At 58.0% G+C, this 15,786-nt stretch overlaps 1 protein-coding gene across 1 annotated transcript; it reads right to left on the minus strand.

Annotated features, from left to right (window-relative positions):
- Positions 1 to 1,383: 1,383 nt before the first annotated feature.
- Positions 1,384 to 11,143, minus strand: COPS8 (COP9 signalosome subunit 8). The gene is made up of 8 exons (XM_028510412.2): positions 10,964 to 11,143; positions 9,971 to 10,041; positions 7,770 to 7,818; positions 6,995 to 7,127; positions 4,922 to 5,029; positions 3,790 to 3,852; positions 2,975 to 3,022; positions 1,384 to 2,331 (listed from the first exon to the last, which is right to left on the minus strand). Exons 1-8 carry the CDS (start codon positions 11,039 to 11,041, stop codon positions 2,252 to 2,254), a joined length of 630 nt encoding a protein of 209 aa, XP_028366213.1. The 5' UTR covers positions 11,042 to 11,143; the 3' UTR covers positions 1,384 to 2,251.
- Between the last annotated feature and the right edge of the window lie 4,643 nt (positions 11,144 to 15,786).

Raw genomic sequence — 15,786 nt, forward strand, 5'->3', positions numbered from 1 at the left:
ACGTGCCCTTTCACGCCGCACTTCGCAGGCTTCCTCCCCTCGCAGAAGCACCGTCCGAGGACGGTGGCCACTCCGCTCACCCCTAGAAAAGCGATCGGGCCACCCAAGGCTGTCTACCGGGTCCAGGCAGCCAACCCCCGCCCCTCCAGCCGCAGGGGTGCCGGGGCTCCCAGAGAGTGAGCGGGCGCTGGCTAACCGGGGCGCACTCGCTCCCGCTCCTGAGCTGCCCAGGGCGGAGTGCACAGACGCCGGTTTCCCTGCTTTCCGGCGGGTGCAGCTCAACTGCCGTTTGTTTTCAACCGCCGCCCCCACCCCCGGCACCACACACACACTGAAAGCTGGGAGGCCCCCCCGGGGCAGCTGGTCGCCTCCCCCCGGCCTCTGCCCTGCCTCCGGGAGTTACTGTGGGGGTCGGGGTCGGGGGGTGGAGGGGACGGGCTCTGTGGGGTTCAGTCCTGTTCTCCCTGCTTCTACCATGGAAGGAAAGTGCAGACTCGGGGCGGGCAAGGGGCTGGGAAGGGCCCCGACGGGGTGGGTGATGGTGACCGCGGGCTGCCCGGGGGCTGTGGGCCCCTTGCAGGCTGAGCACCCCCCACCCCAGCTGTCCGGCCCGCCCTGGTGACGCGTGGCTGGTCCGCACTCAGCTGTGCTCAAGTGAGGTCCGAGTGGGATTTCAGAGATTTAGCGTGAAAAACGCCAAGCTCCTCATGCGTGGCTTTGGTGCCGATGGCGTGCACAGCCCGGGGGCTGAGGAAGCCGTCACAATGAACCGCACGCTGTGCCTTGTCCCTCTCCTGTGGCGGCCGCTACAAAACTGAGAACTCCCCGTGCACAGGCCACCTTCTGCTTCTGCGGGCAGTGTCCGTCTGTCCAGCCGAAAAGCTCCCTCCCCCCTCTCTCAAGTGAGAAGGTCTTTCCTCACCTTCAGCCGTTTGCCTCTGAAGGCAACAAACAAAACTGTCTGATCATCCTCCCCCCCCCCCCCACGCCGACAAGCCCCCTCGGACACTGCTGCAGTGACACGTGTGGGAGGTCATTTGCCAGGACTGAGAGAGGACACAGTGGCCACCCCCTCGCCGGACGCTCTCTTCAAGGGACTCGTGGACATGGGACGGCCCCCGGGGACGGTGCCCCTCGGCACCTGTGTTTGGGCCTGCGGAAGCTCGAGGACAGGCCTGGTCTCAGAGCCCTCGCGGGAAGCAGGCCTCCCGTGGACGGACGGCTTCGCTGAGCGGAGACACGAGTCACGGGACCACCGCCCCGCAGGCGGCTTCTGTCTGGCCGAGAGACTCCTGATTTGAGAGAGACGAGGACGAACCACAGTATCGACAGGCAAACCAGGGCAGGGACATTTCTGGAAACTGCCTCAGATGAAACAGTCGCAGAATTCAATTAAATATTTATTGAACAAATGCAAAATAGAGGGACTCAGCGGTGTCTCAACCTGAAGGTGCAACGAACAACTTCGAAGGCGCAGAGGGCTGTCACCCAGAGACGGGGGACCTGCCCGGCACCGCCCCGAAGCGGGACTTGAACCGGGGGTGGGCGGGACAGCGACAGCGCATGACACTCCACGGCGTCTCCCCAGCGCCAGGCGCTCCCCACGGGCGCACCCCACTCCCGAAAGGAGACGCTACAACCAGTGCTTCCCATGCACGCCTCACGGTGTCCGTGCTCACAGGCCCGGGGCTGCCAGCAACGGGTGCACACTCATGCTCACACTCACAGCGAAGGGTCTCCGGCCAACAAGCCGCTCACCAGGAAACAGCGTCTGTCTGTTCCTCACCTGGGCGTCAGCACCCTGACCCACGGGGGCAAGGAGAGAGGGCACATTCTACAGAGGGGGTGCGGCAGGGTCGCCCCACCTCGGATACCGCCCCTGGGGACAGTCCTCTTCGAACCCCAGGTGGGCCCCGCAGCTGCGAGCCCGCGGCAGGGAGCTGGGGGTGGGCGGGCCCGAGTGGGTGCTGCATGTCGCCGGAGTCCCCGGGACAAACAGGCTGCCCCGTCGTCCCGACGGCTCCACCCGCGCTGCCGGACGTCCCGCGGGAGAGCTGCTTCGGCAACTATGCTGTCCAGCACGGTGTTGAAGGACAAAACGTGTCTAGTGCGCTTTCTACTACGTGTGTATTTTGTCACATGCTCAGCACAGAGCGTGCGGGCGCTCGCTCCGGCCGACGCCCTGCACGCACACAGTCCCCCTCGCCGGGTGCCGGTCCGGGGCGCGGCGGGCGGCCCGAGCCGAGGGGCGTCAGTTCTCCAGGAAAGCCACGTAGTCGGTGAGCCGGGCCAGCTGCTGCTCGTTGGGGATCGGCGGCACCGGGGCGGGCTCTGCGTGGGAGAGTCACAGGGTCAGTGGCCAGGGCAAGAGGGCACCGGTCCCCCCACCCAGCACCCAGCATTTAACGGTAAGGAAACGCCCCGACTTTGTGCACTCTGGAGAAACAGGCCAAGATGTCTCGGACTCTCACGAGCCGTTTCCCCAAACCGGGGGTGAGGCCACGTCTGGTCTGTCGTGACTGACGTGACGTCCCTCTGAAGGGCCCTCGGCTCTTCCTGGGAGCGCCCTGCCCGTGCGGCCTCGGACTCAGCGGGTGAGCCACCGAGTGCCCACCGGGTGACAGGCGCTGCTCTGTGCCCTAGGGGAACTGCACACCCGACAGACAAAAGCACCAAGAACCCCCTGGCCAGGGAGCTCCGTCCCCACGTCCCCTCAGACAGCCCCTGGTGGCCTGCGTGCGGCCAACAGGCAGGTCACGGCGCCCCCACCGGCCGGGGACCGGGACTACGGGGCCCGGGTGCAGGAGCTCAAGGGGGGCTGCGGAGGGGAGCCCACAGGCACTCTCGTGACCCAGGATCATCACAGACACCAAGTAAGGGGTCCGACCTCCTCACAAGGTCGGCACTAAGAAACTCGGACCCCGGAGGAGCCGGGAGCAGAGCACACCTGAACTGAGCACACGCGATGACGTACCTGACAAAGGGGTAAACCTGTTGAAGGACACATCCAGCGCCCCTGCAACTGAGGAAGCAGAATTCAAGGTCAAGTCTGCAGATGCCACTGCGAAGGGTTTTCACCGACAGCTCGGTCAGTGCATCACGCACAGAGGGCCACTCGTTTCTCAACAGAGAACAGCCGTGCCCCATCTCAGTGGGGCCTCGGGGCAGGGACGGGCATCCGGGCTGAGCACGTCTGGAGGGCTTCCACACACGGGCGGGAAGCCCGCTCCACGGCCCTGCAGCGAAGGGCCCCCCCGGCCAGCAGCCGGAGAGCAGCCCGCAGCAGCCGCTCAGCCCGCCCCCCGGGCGCAGAGCCCGCAGAGGGAGGCTGGGCGTGGCTCTGCGGGTCCCAGCCACGGAGCAACCTGCTCGGAGCCGCCTGCATGTGGGCAGCGCTGCAGGGGAAGGGTGCACTCGCAGACACCCACGGGTGCAGAGGGCGGGCTCGGCTCGAAACGGCTCCGTGAACGGAGGGACGGGGTGTTAGCGTCTGGTGAAAACTGACTTGTAGCAGGGATTATCGAGCACCCGCATAGCATGGTTTCTCTAACATAAAAATGAAGTTTTGGCCAGGAAGGTGAGGCTGGGTCACCTTTAAGGGCCCGCTACCCCGAGGGCCTGTCAGTCGGAGCTCACGCGGTGGTCACCCCCCTTTCATGACGAGAGCAGGCTCAGTACCGAGTCACTCCAGCTGCGTGGCTGAGGTGCCAAGCGGCCGCACAGGTGTCTGGGCCACCAGAGTGGCTGCACAGGTGTCTGGGCCACGGGGGGGGGAGCAGCGCCACCTACCTGGCTTTTTGGGCATCACCATCCTCGTGGCGGAGTCGGCCAGCCACCCCTGCTCCAGCACACCTGCGGACGGGCCATGGGCGGAGAATGAAGGAGCGGGCAGGGCCCCCGTTCGCCCACCGCCACGGGCAGTGCCTGCACAGAGCCCTGCCCGCGTGGACTGACCCACCACGTAGGGCTCTCCCAGCACGACAGGCTACGGACAGCGCTCCCACGTGAACGCCGTTCTTGAACACGCCTGACCACGTCCAAGCCCCGTGTCCCTCCCGAGGCCGGCGGAAGCCCTGGCAGAGTGACGAGTGCGGGGATGGCAGTCGCAGCTCGCTGGCCAGAGGCCGACCGGGGCCCGCATTGGGGGCGCTTCCACAGGCCTCTGACATGGGGCTACAGCCGCCACTTAGCGGACGCGGGAGGGGGACTTCAGGGAAGCCCAGGGGCATGTCACAGGCCACACGGCTACCCCGGGGCGGCCCCACAACGCCCCCCGCAGGGACTCCGGGGGGCTGCACTCATCAGGTGACCAGGTGCGGGCCGGCCCGGAAGAGGAGTCGGGCAAGCAGGCGTCGGGAGGAGCGAGTGCAGTAGTGCGAGTCGCTCCCGGAGCGCCCCCAAACCTGCTCCCTGGGTGCCCGGAGCCGTGCTGGGCCCGGGAAACTTATGACAGGACGCGGGGCTGACGGAGCTCCGTGTGGCCGGAGCACAGAAAGTCCAGTCACTGCAAAGTGATGCCACCAGGCGCCGCAACGCTCGCCCGCGCTCCAGCCCGGGGAGGCGGGACGGCAGTGGCGCATCTGAGGACCCGCGGGTGGGCACTGGGGGGTGGGGGCGTTGGGGAGTGAGCTCCAGGGACCAGCAAGGGTCAGCGAGGGGAGAAGGGAGCTGGGGAGGGGTCCTGGGGTGAGGGCACCTGCACTGGGCAGGAGGGGAGGGATGTCTCAGTGGGAGGAAGGGGGTCCCGGCTCTGCCGCACTGACGGGGCGGCACCGGCTGCCTTCCCGGGACTGGCCGTGCCCCCCTGCCGCCTGGGCCCCGCCGGGGGCTTGCAGCAGGCTCCACGCCCCCTCCCCGGAGAACACGCATGACAGAGCCTCCGCTCCCCGCGCTCCCTGAACGGCAGGCGGGCCCACGCTACCTTTCACGGCGTCTTCCACGGGGAGCCCCACGAAGGCGGCGAAGTCGTCGGCGATGATCGAGGTGTAGGCCTGGGAGACCAGGGCGAAGGCGCGCCGCCGAGTGGCCTCTGCGGGGGGGCGGGGGGTGAAGGGGGGCAGTGAGCAGAGAGCCCCGTTGTCAGAACGCGCGGCTGAGTGATGAGTTCCGCACGCACGCAGCACGGACCAGCCCCGAGACGCCTGCTCCGGCGGGCGAGCGGCGCCCGCACGCTGCAGGGAGACGGATGCGTCCCTCCCGCTTCCCCCCGGGCAGGACACCGCTCCCAGGGGACGGGGAAAATCACGGAGAACAAGTTCGCACCCGCAGGACTGGAAGCCCAGGGCTGCTTCGTCCACGTGAGGTCACGCAGTCAGTCGTGGGGCAGGCTTTCCCCCGGCTCTCCGCCCCCGGCGACGGGCACCGCCGAGGGGGTGGAGCAGAACCACCGGCTGCGGCGCCCGCCGCCCCCTCTCCGGAGGCCGCCCACAGGCGCCCCCGGCCCAGCGCTGCCTGGCTCTCCGGCTGGCCGTGCGCCACTTCGCTCAGGGGCAAACCCCGAGGCCCGCCCCGAACAGCGGAACCGGACAGGAAGAGCCGACAGCCGTCCCAGCAGCACCTCGACTCTGGACCGAACGCCCTCCCCACCCAGAAACGCCCCAAGACAAGGCGCGCAGCGGCTGCGGGCAGAGAGTGAACATTGCCCGCCCCCGGCCCGTTCCGCGGGGCTCCCGCCCCCGGCTGCGGACATGCTGGGAGGTGCTCTGGGTTGCCCTTCCTGGGTAACGGGCAGCTGGACACGTGCGGCTGAGCCCGTGACACACGGAGCGTCCTCTGCAATCCCGGGACGGTGCCCAACAAGGACACTGACCCCTCCGGCACCTTTCACTCCAAACGAGCCCCGGCTCTCAGGTGAGCCAGGCCTGCACCACCACTCCCACTGCCCCCCGGCTCAGGCTGCTTTGTCTCCGGCCACGCCCTGCCCTCTGCTCCCCGCTGTTCCCAGGCCCATTCCCACACTCCCTGCAGCGCCCACGCCCACCGCCACCTCTGCGGAAGGCGTCAGGAGACCCGAGCCCGTGTCCTGCCGTGAGCCTGCTAACTAACGCTGGGCAAAGGCATCTGGCCTGTCCTCAGGCTGCTGCCACGAGACGGAACTGGACCCACGAGAGCCCACGACCGCAGACGGAGCGGCAGGGCTGCCTCCTGCCCCGCGTGCCCCAGCACCCCGTGCTGCCCTGTCCGTCCCACACTCCTCCGGCCACCTGCCTGCCTGCCTTCCCACCTCTCCCTCTGGTCACCGCCGTGCCTGCCGTCTGGCGACTCGCACTGCTCGGTGTGACCACCCGAGGGAGTCGCCGCACTGAGAAAGCCACCCTCGCCTCTGCTCCCCCACGGAGCTGCCGGCCCTCACCGGGCGCGAGCGCCCAGTGAAAGGCTCCCGCACGCTTCCCCCTCCGCACCAGCAGGAGGGCAGGCGGGGAGGATGAGTGCTGACCACAGACACAGGCGACAGCAGGAAGAGGGGGTGACGGCCTGAAAGGAGCCACTCTCACGACAGCGCGAGCCGGGGGGACTGGAAGCGGGTGTGGGGGCGGGCGGGCGGAGAGGCGGAGGCAGGCGGAGCCTTGCCGGGTCTCACCAGCACGCGACCTTTAGCCTCTACGTGTGTCAGACCTGTGTCAGACCGACTGGCCTAAGACCCAGCAGCTGGAGACAACACCCGCCAGAGGCTGAGTGGGAAAGTTCAAGGCACACAGCCTCCACTCTCAGAAACGGGTTAAGAAAAACCTGGACCCCTACCTCGGACTTATGAGTGTTACAAGACCCCACTCTACCAGCCAAAGACCCTGACCAGAGCCGTTTCGACTCAGAGTTAACTGGGAGGACAGTGGGGCCCGAGCCGTCGGCGTCACCAGCGGCAGCCACAGGAAGTGTGGCAGCCACAGGAAGTGTGGCAGCCATAGGAAGTGCAGCAGCAGGAGTCCGCAGGCCGCCCCGGGCACCTCGCGGGGGACACCCACCCACGTGGCTCCCAGCCACAGAGCGACCCTACCTCTGAGTGCGTCCATGATCGGCTGGACCGTCTCGGACCACTGGTGGGCGCCGATGGTCGTGTAGATCCCGGGGAAATCTCGCTGCCAGATCCTCTGTCCCACCGACCAGATCGCCCCAAGTTCAGAGTTTGCCTGCAATCAACATGGTTATTTCTTTTGAGGATATTCACTGTGGGGACGGTCGGCGCCCACGAGGGGCGGCAGTGACCTCCTGGGGATGGTCTGTGGGCCCCTAGCAACTTCACTCGCGCCTGTGCTGCACACAGTGGAACAGCTGAAAGCAAACATTCCCTTCACCCCGCCTTGGAAAAATCTCTTAGGGGTTATGTCATCTCATCTCCGCCCACAAGAAACCTAAAATCTTAGTTAGCAAAAAAAAGCTTTCTAATGCTGTGAGCAGCCACCAATGCTAGAGCACTCTTCTAGACGCCACTGGGTTCCAGATGCGCACGGGGCCAGCAGGCTGCAGACGCCAGCCGAGAAACGACCCACGCCCAGCCTCCCCAGAAGCTGGCGCGCTGTTTGCCCGGCTGAGCGGCACTTCCGTGACGCGTCCGGAGAAGCCCGACCGGCGGCAGCGAGAGCTGAGCATCCGCAGCGCCCCGGGGAGCTCGGGTCTCCGCTCAGAGGGACGGGCATGCAGCTCCGTTCGGACTCCAACACCAGTTTAACGACAACCTCCGTGAACACATGGGGCAGAAACGAACTGTACGAGGCGGCCATCGCAACAGCTGTCACCCTTGCAGTAAAGCAGTGAACAGGAAGGATACTCACCGATTTTATAGCGGGCGGTATTCTTTTCCAAAGATATCTTGCATTATTCCTAGTGTACATCCCCCAAGAAAAAAACAAACAAAAAAGATCATCTCAGTAAATGTTTAAAATTCCAGATCCCAATACAAACCTGCAGAAGTATACTTTGAAATTTATGGATTTGCCCAGGGAAAGTAAGAGTAGATATCCAGATCAAAAAGACATGAAATAACGTATTTTTCGGACTATGAGATGCACCCCCCCGTTTGGGGGGAATACTGGTTGTTAATGCTGCTGTTGAGTTCTGCTTACATTTACATGGGTGGAATATTACGTTATTTATGTTATCAAATACTTTACCACATTTTTTGCTTCAAATTTTTTTCTCTATTTTCCTCCTCTAAAAGGAAAAACCTACGTGCATCTTACGGTCCAAAAACATGATAGTTTAACCAAAGTAACATTTTGCCATTTGTAGACTTTTTACTGATACGGATCTTAAATTAAGGCAATTGACAGCACATTAAAAACGAACATCTAAGCATAGCTGCCCCGACTACACGTTCCTCTGTGAAAACAGACAAATGCCGTCCCCTCACCCTGGGCAGCGTGCACAGCCCCCAGCGCTGTTCCGGGATCATGCCCGCCCCCACCAGGGCGCACAGCCCCCAGCGCTGTTCCGGGGTCACGCCCCGCCCCCACCAGTGCACACAGCGCTGTTCCCGGATCATGCCCGCCTCCACCAGTGGCCTCGGAGCCACCACAGCCTGAACCACATCAGACGGGGGTGGCGAGACTGTAACAAATGAGACAGATAGTTTACATGATATGTGTGTAATGAGAATCTTGGTTTAGGTTTTTAAACGATGAGAAAAAATGTGGAAGAATTTAAACAACATTTAACCGTGCTCATCGATGGGCCGCGGAACCACGCGGCCCCCTCTCTCCTCTGCACAGTTGTGCTTTCTGACTTTTGAACACGAATTAGGAGTAATTCACAAATAACAAACTTTCAAAAAATCTCATACGCGCTGGTAGTCAATTCCCCTCAGCTCCTCAATCTTCCCTTTCCGTATCTCTTGGTCCACTGATGACGCGGCAGGGGAATGAGTGAAGGTCAGATGAATGTTTCAGAGAAAGCCAAAAGGGTCAACAGAATTAAAGGAATTTGGGGGGGGGGAGTGGGTATAACAGGACTAAACAGTAACAGAAAGAATATAAAAAAAGATGATGTAAAGATAATTTAAAATAAAGTAACTTAGGGGGTTTCCTCCAGGTTACTAAAACGGTCTGAGTTGTGGCAACTTTTATGGTGTTTCAGTTTTATTTACAGAAGCAGCCGGAACCTGGAGCCAAAGCTGCGGATGGAGTGGGTGATTAAGCCAGGGACCAAGACCTTGATATAACCAAGGAATTTGTGACTGTTAGCACAGTGATCACATATTTCTTTTCATGTGGCTCATACACCTACTCCAACGACCTTTTCCAAAAAGGAGTTCTAAAAGGATCTTGGAGCTGTGGTGCAATTGTTGGCAAGTGTGTGTTTTCCTGGAACGACAGCTTTAATGGAACAATTTTATTTCAAGTTCACTTGTTTCTGTGTTTGTTTTTTTTGATCACATTCATTTAATAACATAATCCCATTGTGAAAACTAGTTAAATAGGGAAAAATGCCCGTAACCCCACCACCCTCACGAGTTTAATGTTCTATGTTGTTTTGTTACAACATAGTCACTTCTCATAAGTACTACTATCTATTTGTAAGATAGAATTTTATTTTGAGGAATGCGTTTCAGCCACCTGAAGCCCCACATAAAAAAACAGACAAACAGAAACAGACAAAATCCCACTTGCTTTAGGCTGGAAAGAGTATTCATGATTTGCTGCTCTTTTCGATGAATTAGCAAATGCAGAATTGTTCAAGGTAAAAAAAACGAATGAAAGGAATTTGAAAGTAATATTGTAGTTTCTCATAACAAACTGGAGTGTTTTTTTAGAAGGTTTATGTAAGACACGTGTATTTTAAAATACCTCAGCCTAAAAAAAAAAAAAAAAACCCTCAGCCTGATCATAATCTGTGGCTCATTATCTGACACTGACACAGTGAGTGTCACAGTAAAAGACACCGAGCCCGCGCCGCAGTGACGGCGCTTCAGTGCGGAACCACCTCCGTGTGACCTCGAAGAGGCTGCTGGCTCTCGGCCGCAGGGGAACGTACTCACATGTCGTTGTGGAGCAGGTACAGGGCCAGAAGCTGCCCATACACTGGGGGCGTGGCGATTCCTCCGGGAGCCTAGAGGGCCAGCAGGGAAGAGAAAAACGTCATTCCTCATGCCGAGACCCAGAGCACGAAGTTCAGATTTGCCATCGGCAGTGGCATCTCCCTCTGGGCCTCAGCATCTTTACACATCAGAAACATTTAATGGGATTCTCTTCCCAGTTCTCACATTCTTATATGAATGGTCTCACTATGACAAGAAACAAGTATTTCCAACAGATTCCTAAACCCTTATGGTTCTGCCCAGTATGTCAAACATGTTCAGTAATGATGAATAATAAAGAGAAAATACATCACAGTCGAGGTACAGGCATTTACAATCTCATTCAACGGTACTTCATTAAAAAAAAAAAAACTCTATTAAGTGCCTGTTAGTAAGCTGCTGTTTAAAAACTCGTTTTTATATTTGCTTTTTGAGTGCCTTTCTCGGGAAAAACCTCAATTCTAATAGCCGCATGATGTAATTTTCACTTCTCAATGGAGGCGACTGGGGAAGCTCGCGTGCTAACGCTATGTTCTTGTGCGCTAATAAAAGGTTCCAGTGGCTACTGCAACATCTTCTGTCTGTGTGTGTGCGCGCGCGCGCGCACGCGTCTTCAACAAAATCCACACGCCCGTACCTCCCCCACGACCGGCGAGGGTGCTCAGTCTAACACGGGCAGCCCAGGGGGCGCCTAAGCAGCAAGACACACAGGACTCAGGCTCACTCCCTGAAGACAAACAACAGAAACCTCCCAGCGAGCCGGGGGGTATCCTGCCAGATCCTCAGCCTCCAGCCCAGCCCGCGGCGCCAGACTCCGGGCGCCCAGCCCCCGCGCCCCGCAGGCGCCCGCCCCCAGCCCCGCCCCGAGGCCCCAGGCCCCGTTACCCTGGAGACGGGCGCCGCCCGGGCCGGCGGAGACCCCGAGATTTTCCCCGGCTCTATGCGAACGGTTACCTCGAGCTCCTGGTTCTCGCACTGATCCAGCAACTTTTTGAAACTAAAGGCACCTTCTGCCATCACGGCCACGGGCATCTTCCCAGCCGGTCCCGCCGCAACACCTTCCCGGTAGTCAGACCCCAGACTGTCCCTCGGGGGCGTCGCGCCCGTGATGACGTACGCCGCCGCCGCGTGTGCCCCCGCGCAGGCGCAAAGTCGGTTCCGGCGCGCGGTGGGACGTCACCGCGGCCGGCTGGGGGGCCGGGGCGCTGCGCCGCCGCGGCCGGCGCTCGCGGGGCTCCGGAGGCCTGCCCTGGCCTCGGGGGGAGTTGCTGCGCTGGTGCGCGCGTCCGAGCCCTGGAGGAAAGGGCGTCAGGGCATGTTTGAGGGCTCTTCGATGTCTCTCCTCTTTGGGGCAATTTAAAGGTCTAAAGCGGAGCATTGGTTCTGCCCCCAAACCTGCTCCTTCAGTCCTGCCCGTGTCTGGAAACGGCGCGCGGTCCTTCCACGTGGGGGACCCCTTCCCAGGGCGGCTGCCTCGCCGAGGCAGCTCCCCGCACGCCACAGCGGTCCCGTCCATCAGATCGTGTTTCCCGCCTGCTCAATGCTCTAAAATCCAACGTCCTGGCCCTCGCGGACCCTCACACGCGGGGTCTAATTCCCACCCGTCTCCGACTCGCTCCTGGCTCCCGCGGTTTCGTGCGCAGTCCTCCTCGCGGGCCGACCGCTTACTGGGTATTACCTGTTTACAGGCCGGCGTGGGCGCTCCCAGCCGACCACCAGGAGTGAGGCTTAGATTCGTTCGCTGCTGCAGTTGCCTACATGCTTGGTGGGCGCAGAGCCAGTTGAAAATGCAAGACCTCTGGTTCGAAAGCCTAGGGGAGGGGAGGGGCCGGTAAACGTAATAGATCTTTCTTTTATTTGCAGCGTCTCTCAACTTTTCATGGAGTATTTTGCTATTTACAGTACTCTAAAAAAAGGAAAGTTAAACATTTAAATTATCACTGCATTTTACCACCCATTTTTATATTGCACAATGCCAGTTTTAAACACAAATACAGATGCATGTAACGCACATGCGCAATCACAGAAATCACACTATTTGCATTAAATACCTAATTCGTGTACATGTTCTTATTAGAACCATAAAAATGCTGCAAAAAAATTAACTTTTTAAAAAAATTTATTTATTTATTTTTAGAGAGGGAAGGGAAGGAGAGAGAGAAAAAAGCATCAATGTGCGGTTGCTGGGGGCTGTGGCCTACAACCCAGGCATGTGCCCTGACTGGGAATCAAACCTGCGATGCCTAGTTCGCAGCCCAAGCTCAATCCACTGAGCTATGCCAGCCAGGGCAAAAGCTAACTTTTCATGCACTTCTTTTCACGCACCTGCTGTACCAGCACTTTCCACCTTAGGCTTCCTGATGAGCAAGGAGGAAGGAAGGAAAGGAACTGCCCCTCCCCTGCTGTGCTATCTCAGTCAGTTAAACCAGAGGGGTATTTCCGCCGGATCCATGGGAGTGGCCTAACAAAGAGAATGTGACAGGCTCCCTTGGTTGGTAGCGTTTTTTAGGACACCATTATCTTTGTCATGTGGTTGAAGCAAGGTCAGGTTCTAAGGGAAGATGGGGCCTCTGAGGGCTGTCACTCAACTTAGCAGGGTGCCATGTACTCACTTTTTGTTCTGATTCGAGCAAGGCACACATGCACGTATTAGGTATTTAATACAAATTGTGTGATTTCTGTGGTTTTACTCTTGTATTTGAGCTTAGAACTATCACTGCACCATATAGAAGTGGGTGGTAAAAGTCAGGCCAATAATTTAAAAGTTTTGCTTAAGGAGCAGTTTCCATATGGAAATCATTGTAGCTAGCCATTCTTTGGATGGAATGTAAAAATTTAAGAAATCACTACCACAGCCCCTCAGAGCATTGACGATATTATGTAGGAGGGTGCCTGAAGAGCTGGAATAACTCGAGAATAAAGCAACAGAGTTTTGTCGGTCACACAGAGACGAAGAGGGAGGACAAAGTGATCCTGAGATCATCTGGCATCAATCGGAGGGGCAGGAGGTGGCATTTTCAACATGTAACGATGGCCCCCAGCCCAGGCTGGGTGAAGGAGGGCCCAGCGGGCTCCATTGCCCCTAGATGGGATCATCTAGAGAGAAAAATGGCCACTGTCAGGCTCTGGCGTGGGGGCTTGGGCTGCTGCAAGGGGAAGGCTGCTGGTTAGACCGTCCTTGGCTGAACAGAAAACCCACGGGCAGCTGTGGGAAAACAAGCACAGGTCAGAGTTAGAGTTTAGGGGTGCCTGTGAGGACCAACTGTTCTTTAACAGACACCAGAGCTCTGGGGTTCGAGGGCGGAGCTAACGAGGGGGAGAAGAGAGTCTTGGGGGAGAAGGGAAGAAGGTCCCTGGGGCAGCAGTCAGGCCTCAAGTGAGACCGTGGCCTGGATTCGGAGAACTAGACGTGGCAGTGGGGGCCTGGTGGAGTCCCGGGGACGTGCGGGCTGGTGGTCAGTGTTGAGCTGCTGCCGGGTGGCACTGCACCGGTCTTTACCCGCACCCCACAGTCAGCAGGCAGACGGGAGAAGGTGGGGGGCGAGATCAAGGCAGAGTGGTGGCAAGGCGGTCGTTTCAGGAGGTGCACTCGGAAGATGAAGGTGTCACAGAAGCAGGGCAGGAGAGCAGAGGCCCCCGAGGCGGCTCTGCTGCGGGGAGAAGCTGAGTGTGCTGGCAGCAGGCTGCGGTCCCCACGGCACTGGAATAGCGGGGTTCAGTGTGCCAAAGGGAGGTGTGGGCGCCTGAGGCTGCAGGAGGCAGGTCTCCCTCTCGTGCCAACCCTAGCCTAGCTGCCTGTGCCCCTGCCCCTCCCCTCTGAGCTCCTGTTGGCGGCGAACCACCCCGGGGGAGGCTGGGAATTGGAGCATGTTCAGTTCAGAGACCTGGAATTTCACCTGCTTCCTAAGAAACCCACTAAAAACTATCAGAACGAAGGAACGAGTTAAGCAAGGTTTCAGGATAGAGGATCAATAGACATAATCAATTATTTTCATATACAGTAATAATGAATAAACTGAAATCAAGAAAACAACTTTACAATAGCATCAAAAGAATAAAATAAAAAGCTTAAAGCCCTGGCTGGCATAGCTCAGTGTATTGCGCTAGGGCTTCAAACCAAAGTGTTGCAGGTTCGATTCCCAGTCAGGGCACATGCCTGGGTTGCAGGCCACGGCCCCCAGCAGCCGCACATTGATGTTTCTCTCTCTCATTCCTCCCTCCCTTCCCTCTCTAAAAATAAATAAATGAAATCTTTAAAAAAAAGTTTAGCAAATAATTTGCATATTGTATACAATGAAAAACTATGAAACAATTGTTCAAAGAAACTGAAGAAGACTCACATAAATGGAAATACATTCCTTGTTTGTGAATTGGAAGATTTTATGTTATGATGGAAATACTACTCACATTCAGATTTAGTGCAGCTCCTATCAAAATCACAACCGGCTTCTTTGCAGTTATTGACAGACCATAAATTTTCTGTACAATTCAGAGACAGACTAGACAAAACAATCTTGAAAACAAAGGCTGGTGAAACTCATACTTTGCATCTAAGTCAAAACTTAACTACATGTCACAGCGATCAAGACGGGGTGGCCGTGTAGCTCCGTGGCAGTGACAGTAAACACACAGATCAATGAGGATATCAGGAGACCAGAAAAAAACCCTTGCATTTACTGTCAAATAATTTTTTAGTAAAATGCCAGCAGCGCTCCACAGGGGAAGAACGGTCTTTTTCACAGACGGTGTTTCCCACGTGCCAAACAAGGAAGCTGGACACCCTCTCCAGCCACATAACATGATGGACTCAAACGGCATCGCGCACTCCAGGTAGGAGCTGAAACCGTAAAGCTGTGGGAGAAAGCACAGGGGGCACCTTTCCATGACCTGGAATTGGGCGCTGGTGTCTTAAACATGACACCGAAGGCACAGCGACAATGAAAAGCGTTCGACACATCAGACACCGTCAAAACGAGAAACTCCTGTGCTTCAAAGGACACCAGCAAGATGGCGGGAAGACCACCCTGGAAGGGAGGAAGGTTTGCAGATCACGTCCTGGACAAGTGACCCAGACTGGGAGGAAATAAATGATGCTCACAACTCGAAAGCAGAAAGACAAATAACCCAATTCAAAAACGGGCAAAGGACTTCATTGTTTCTCCAAAGAAGAAGAACATGTGGCCGACGAGGACAGGGAAGGACCCACACAGCGGCGGTCCGTGCCCACGGGGATGTGGAGGGCCGGACCCCTCACACACTTTGGGGGGCCCTAGGGAGACAGTCACGTGGGTGAGGCCGCCGTGGAGAACAGTCTGGCAGCTCCTCCAAGTTTAAACAGAGAGGTGTCCCGTGACTCAGAAATTCTACACTTAGGAGTGTATCCAAGAGAAACGAAAACATGTTGCAAAACAAAATCTTGTACACAGATGTTCATGACAGTGTTATCTATCATAGCCCCAACGTGAAAATAACCCCAGTGTCTGGCAACTGACAAGCACAATAAAATATGGCCCGTCCGTGCAGTGGAATATTGTTGGGCACTTTGGCAATGGAAACCAAGGAAATACACGTGCTGCCACATGGCTGGATCCCGAAAACATTGTTAAGTGAAATAAACCAGTTGCAAGTGACGAAATGGTGTGGGATTCCACTGATTTGAAATGTCCACAATAGGCAAGTCCGTGGAGACAGACAGTGATTGGCAGGAGGCAGCAGAGCGTGGGGCGCTGGAAGGGCCACAGAGGGCTGGGCGTGGGTGAGGTCTCTGGGCAGGCTGG

This window comes from Phyllostomus discolor, chromosome 4, assembly GCF_004126475.2.
Source record: "Phyllostomus discolor isolate MPI-MPIP mPhyDis1 chromosome 4, mPhyDis1.pri.v3, whole genome shotgun sequence".
In the NCBI taxonomy this organism is placed as follows: domain Eukaryota; kingdom Metazoa; phylum Chordata; class Mammalia; order Chiroptera; family Phyllostomidae; genus Phyllostomus; species Phyllostomus discolor.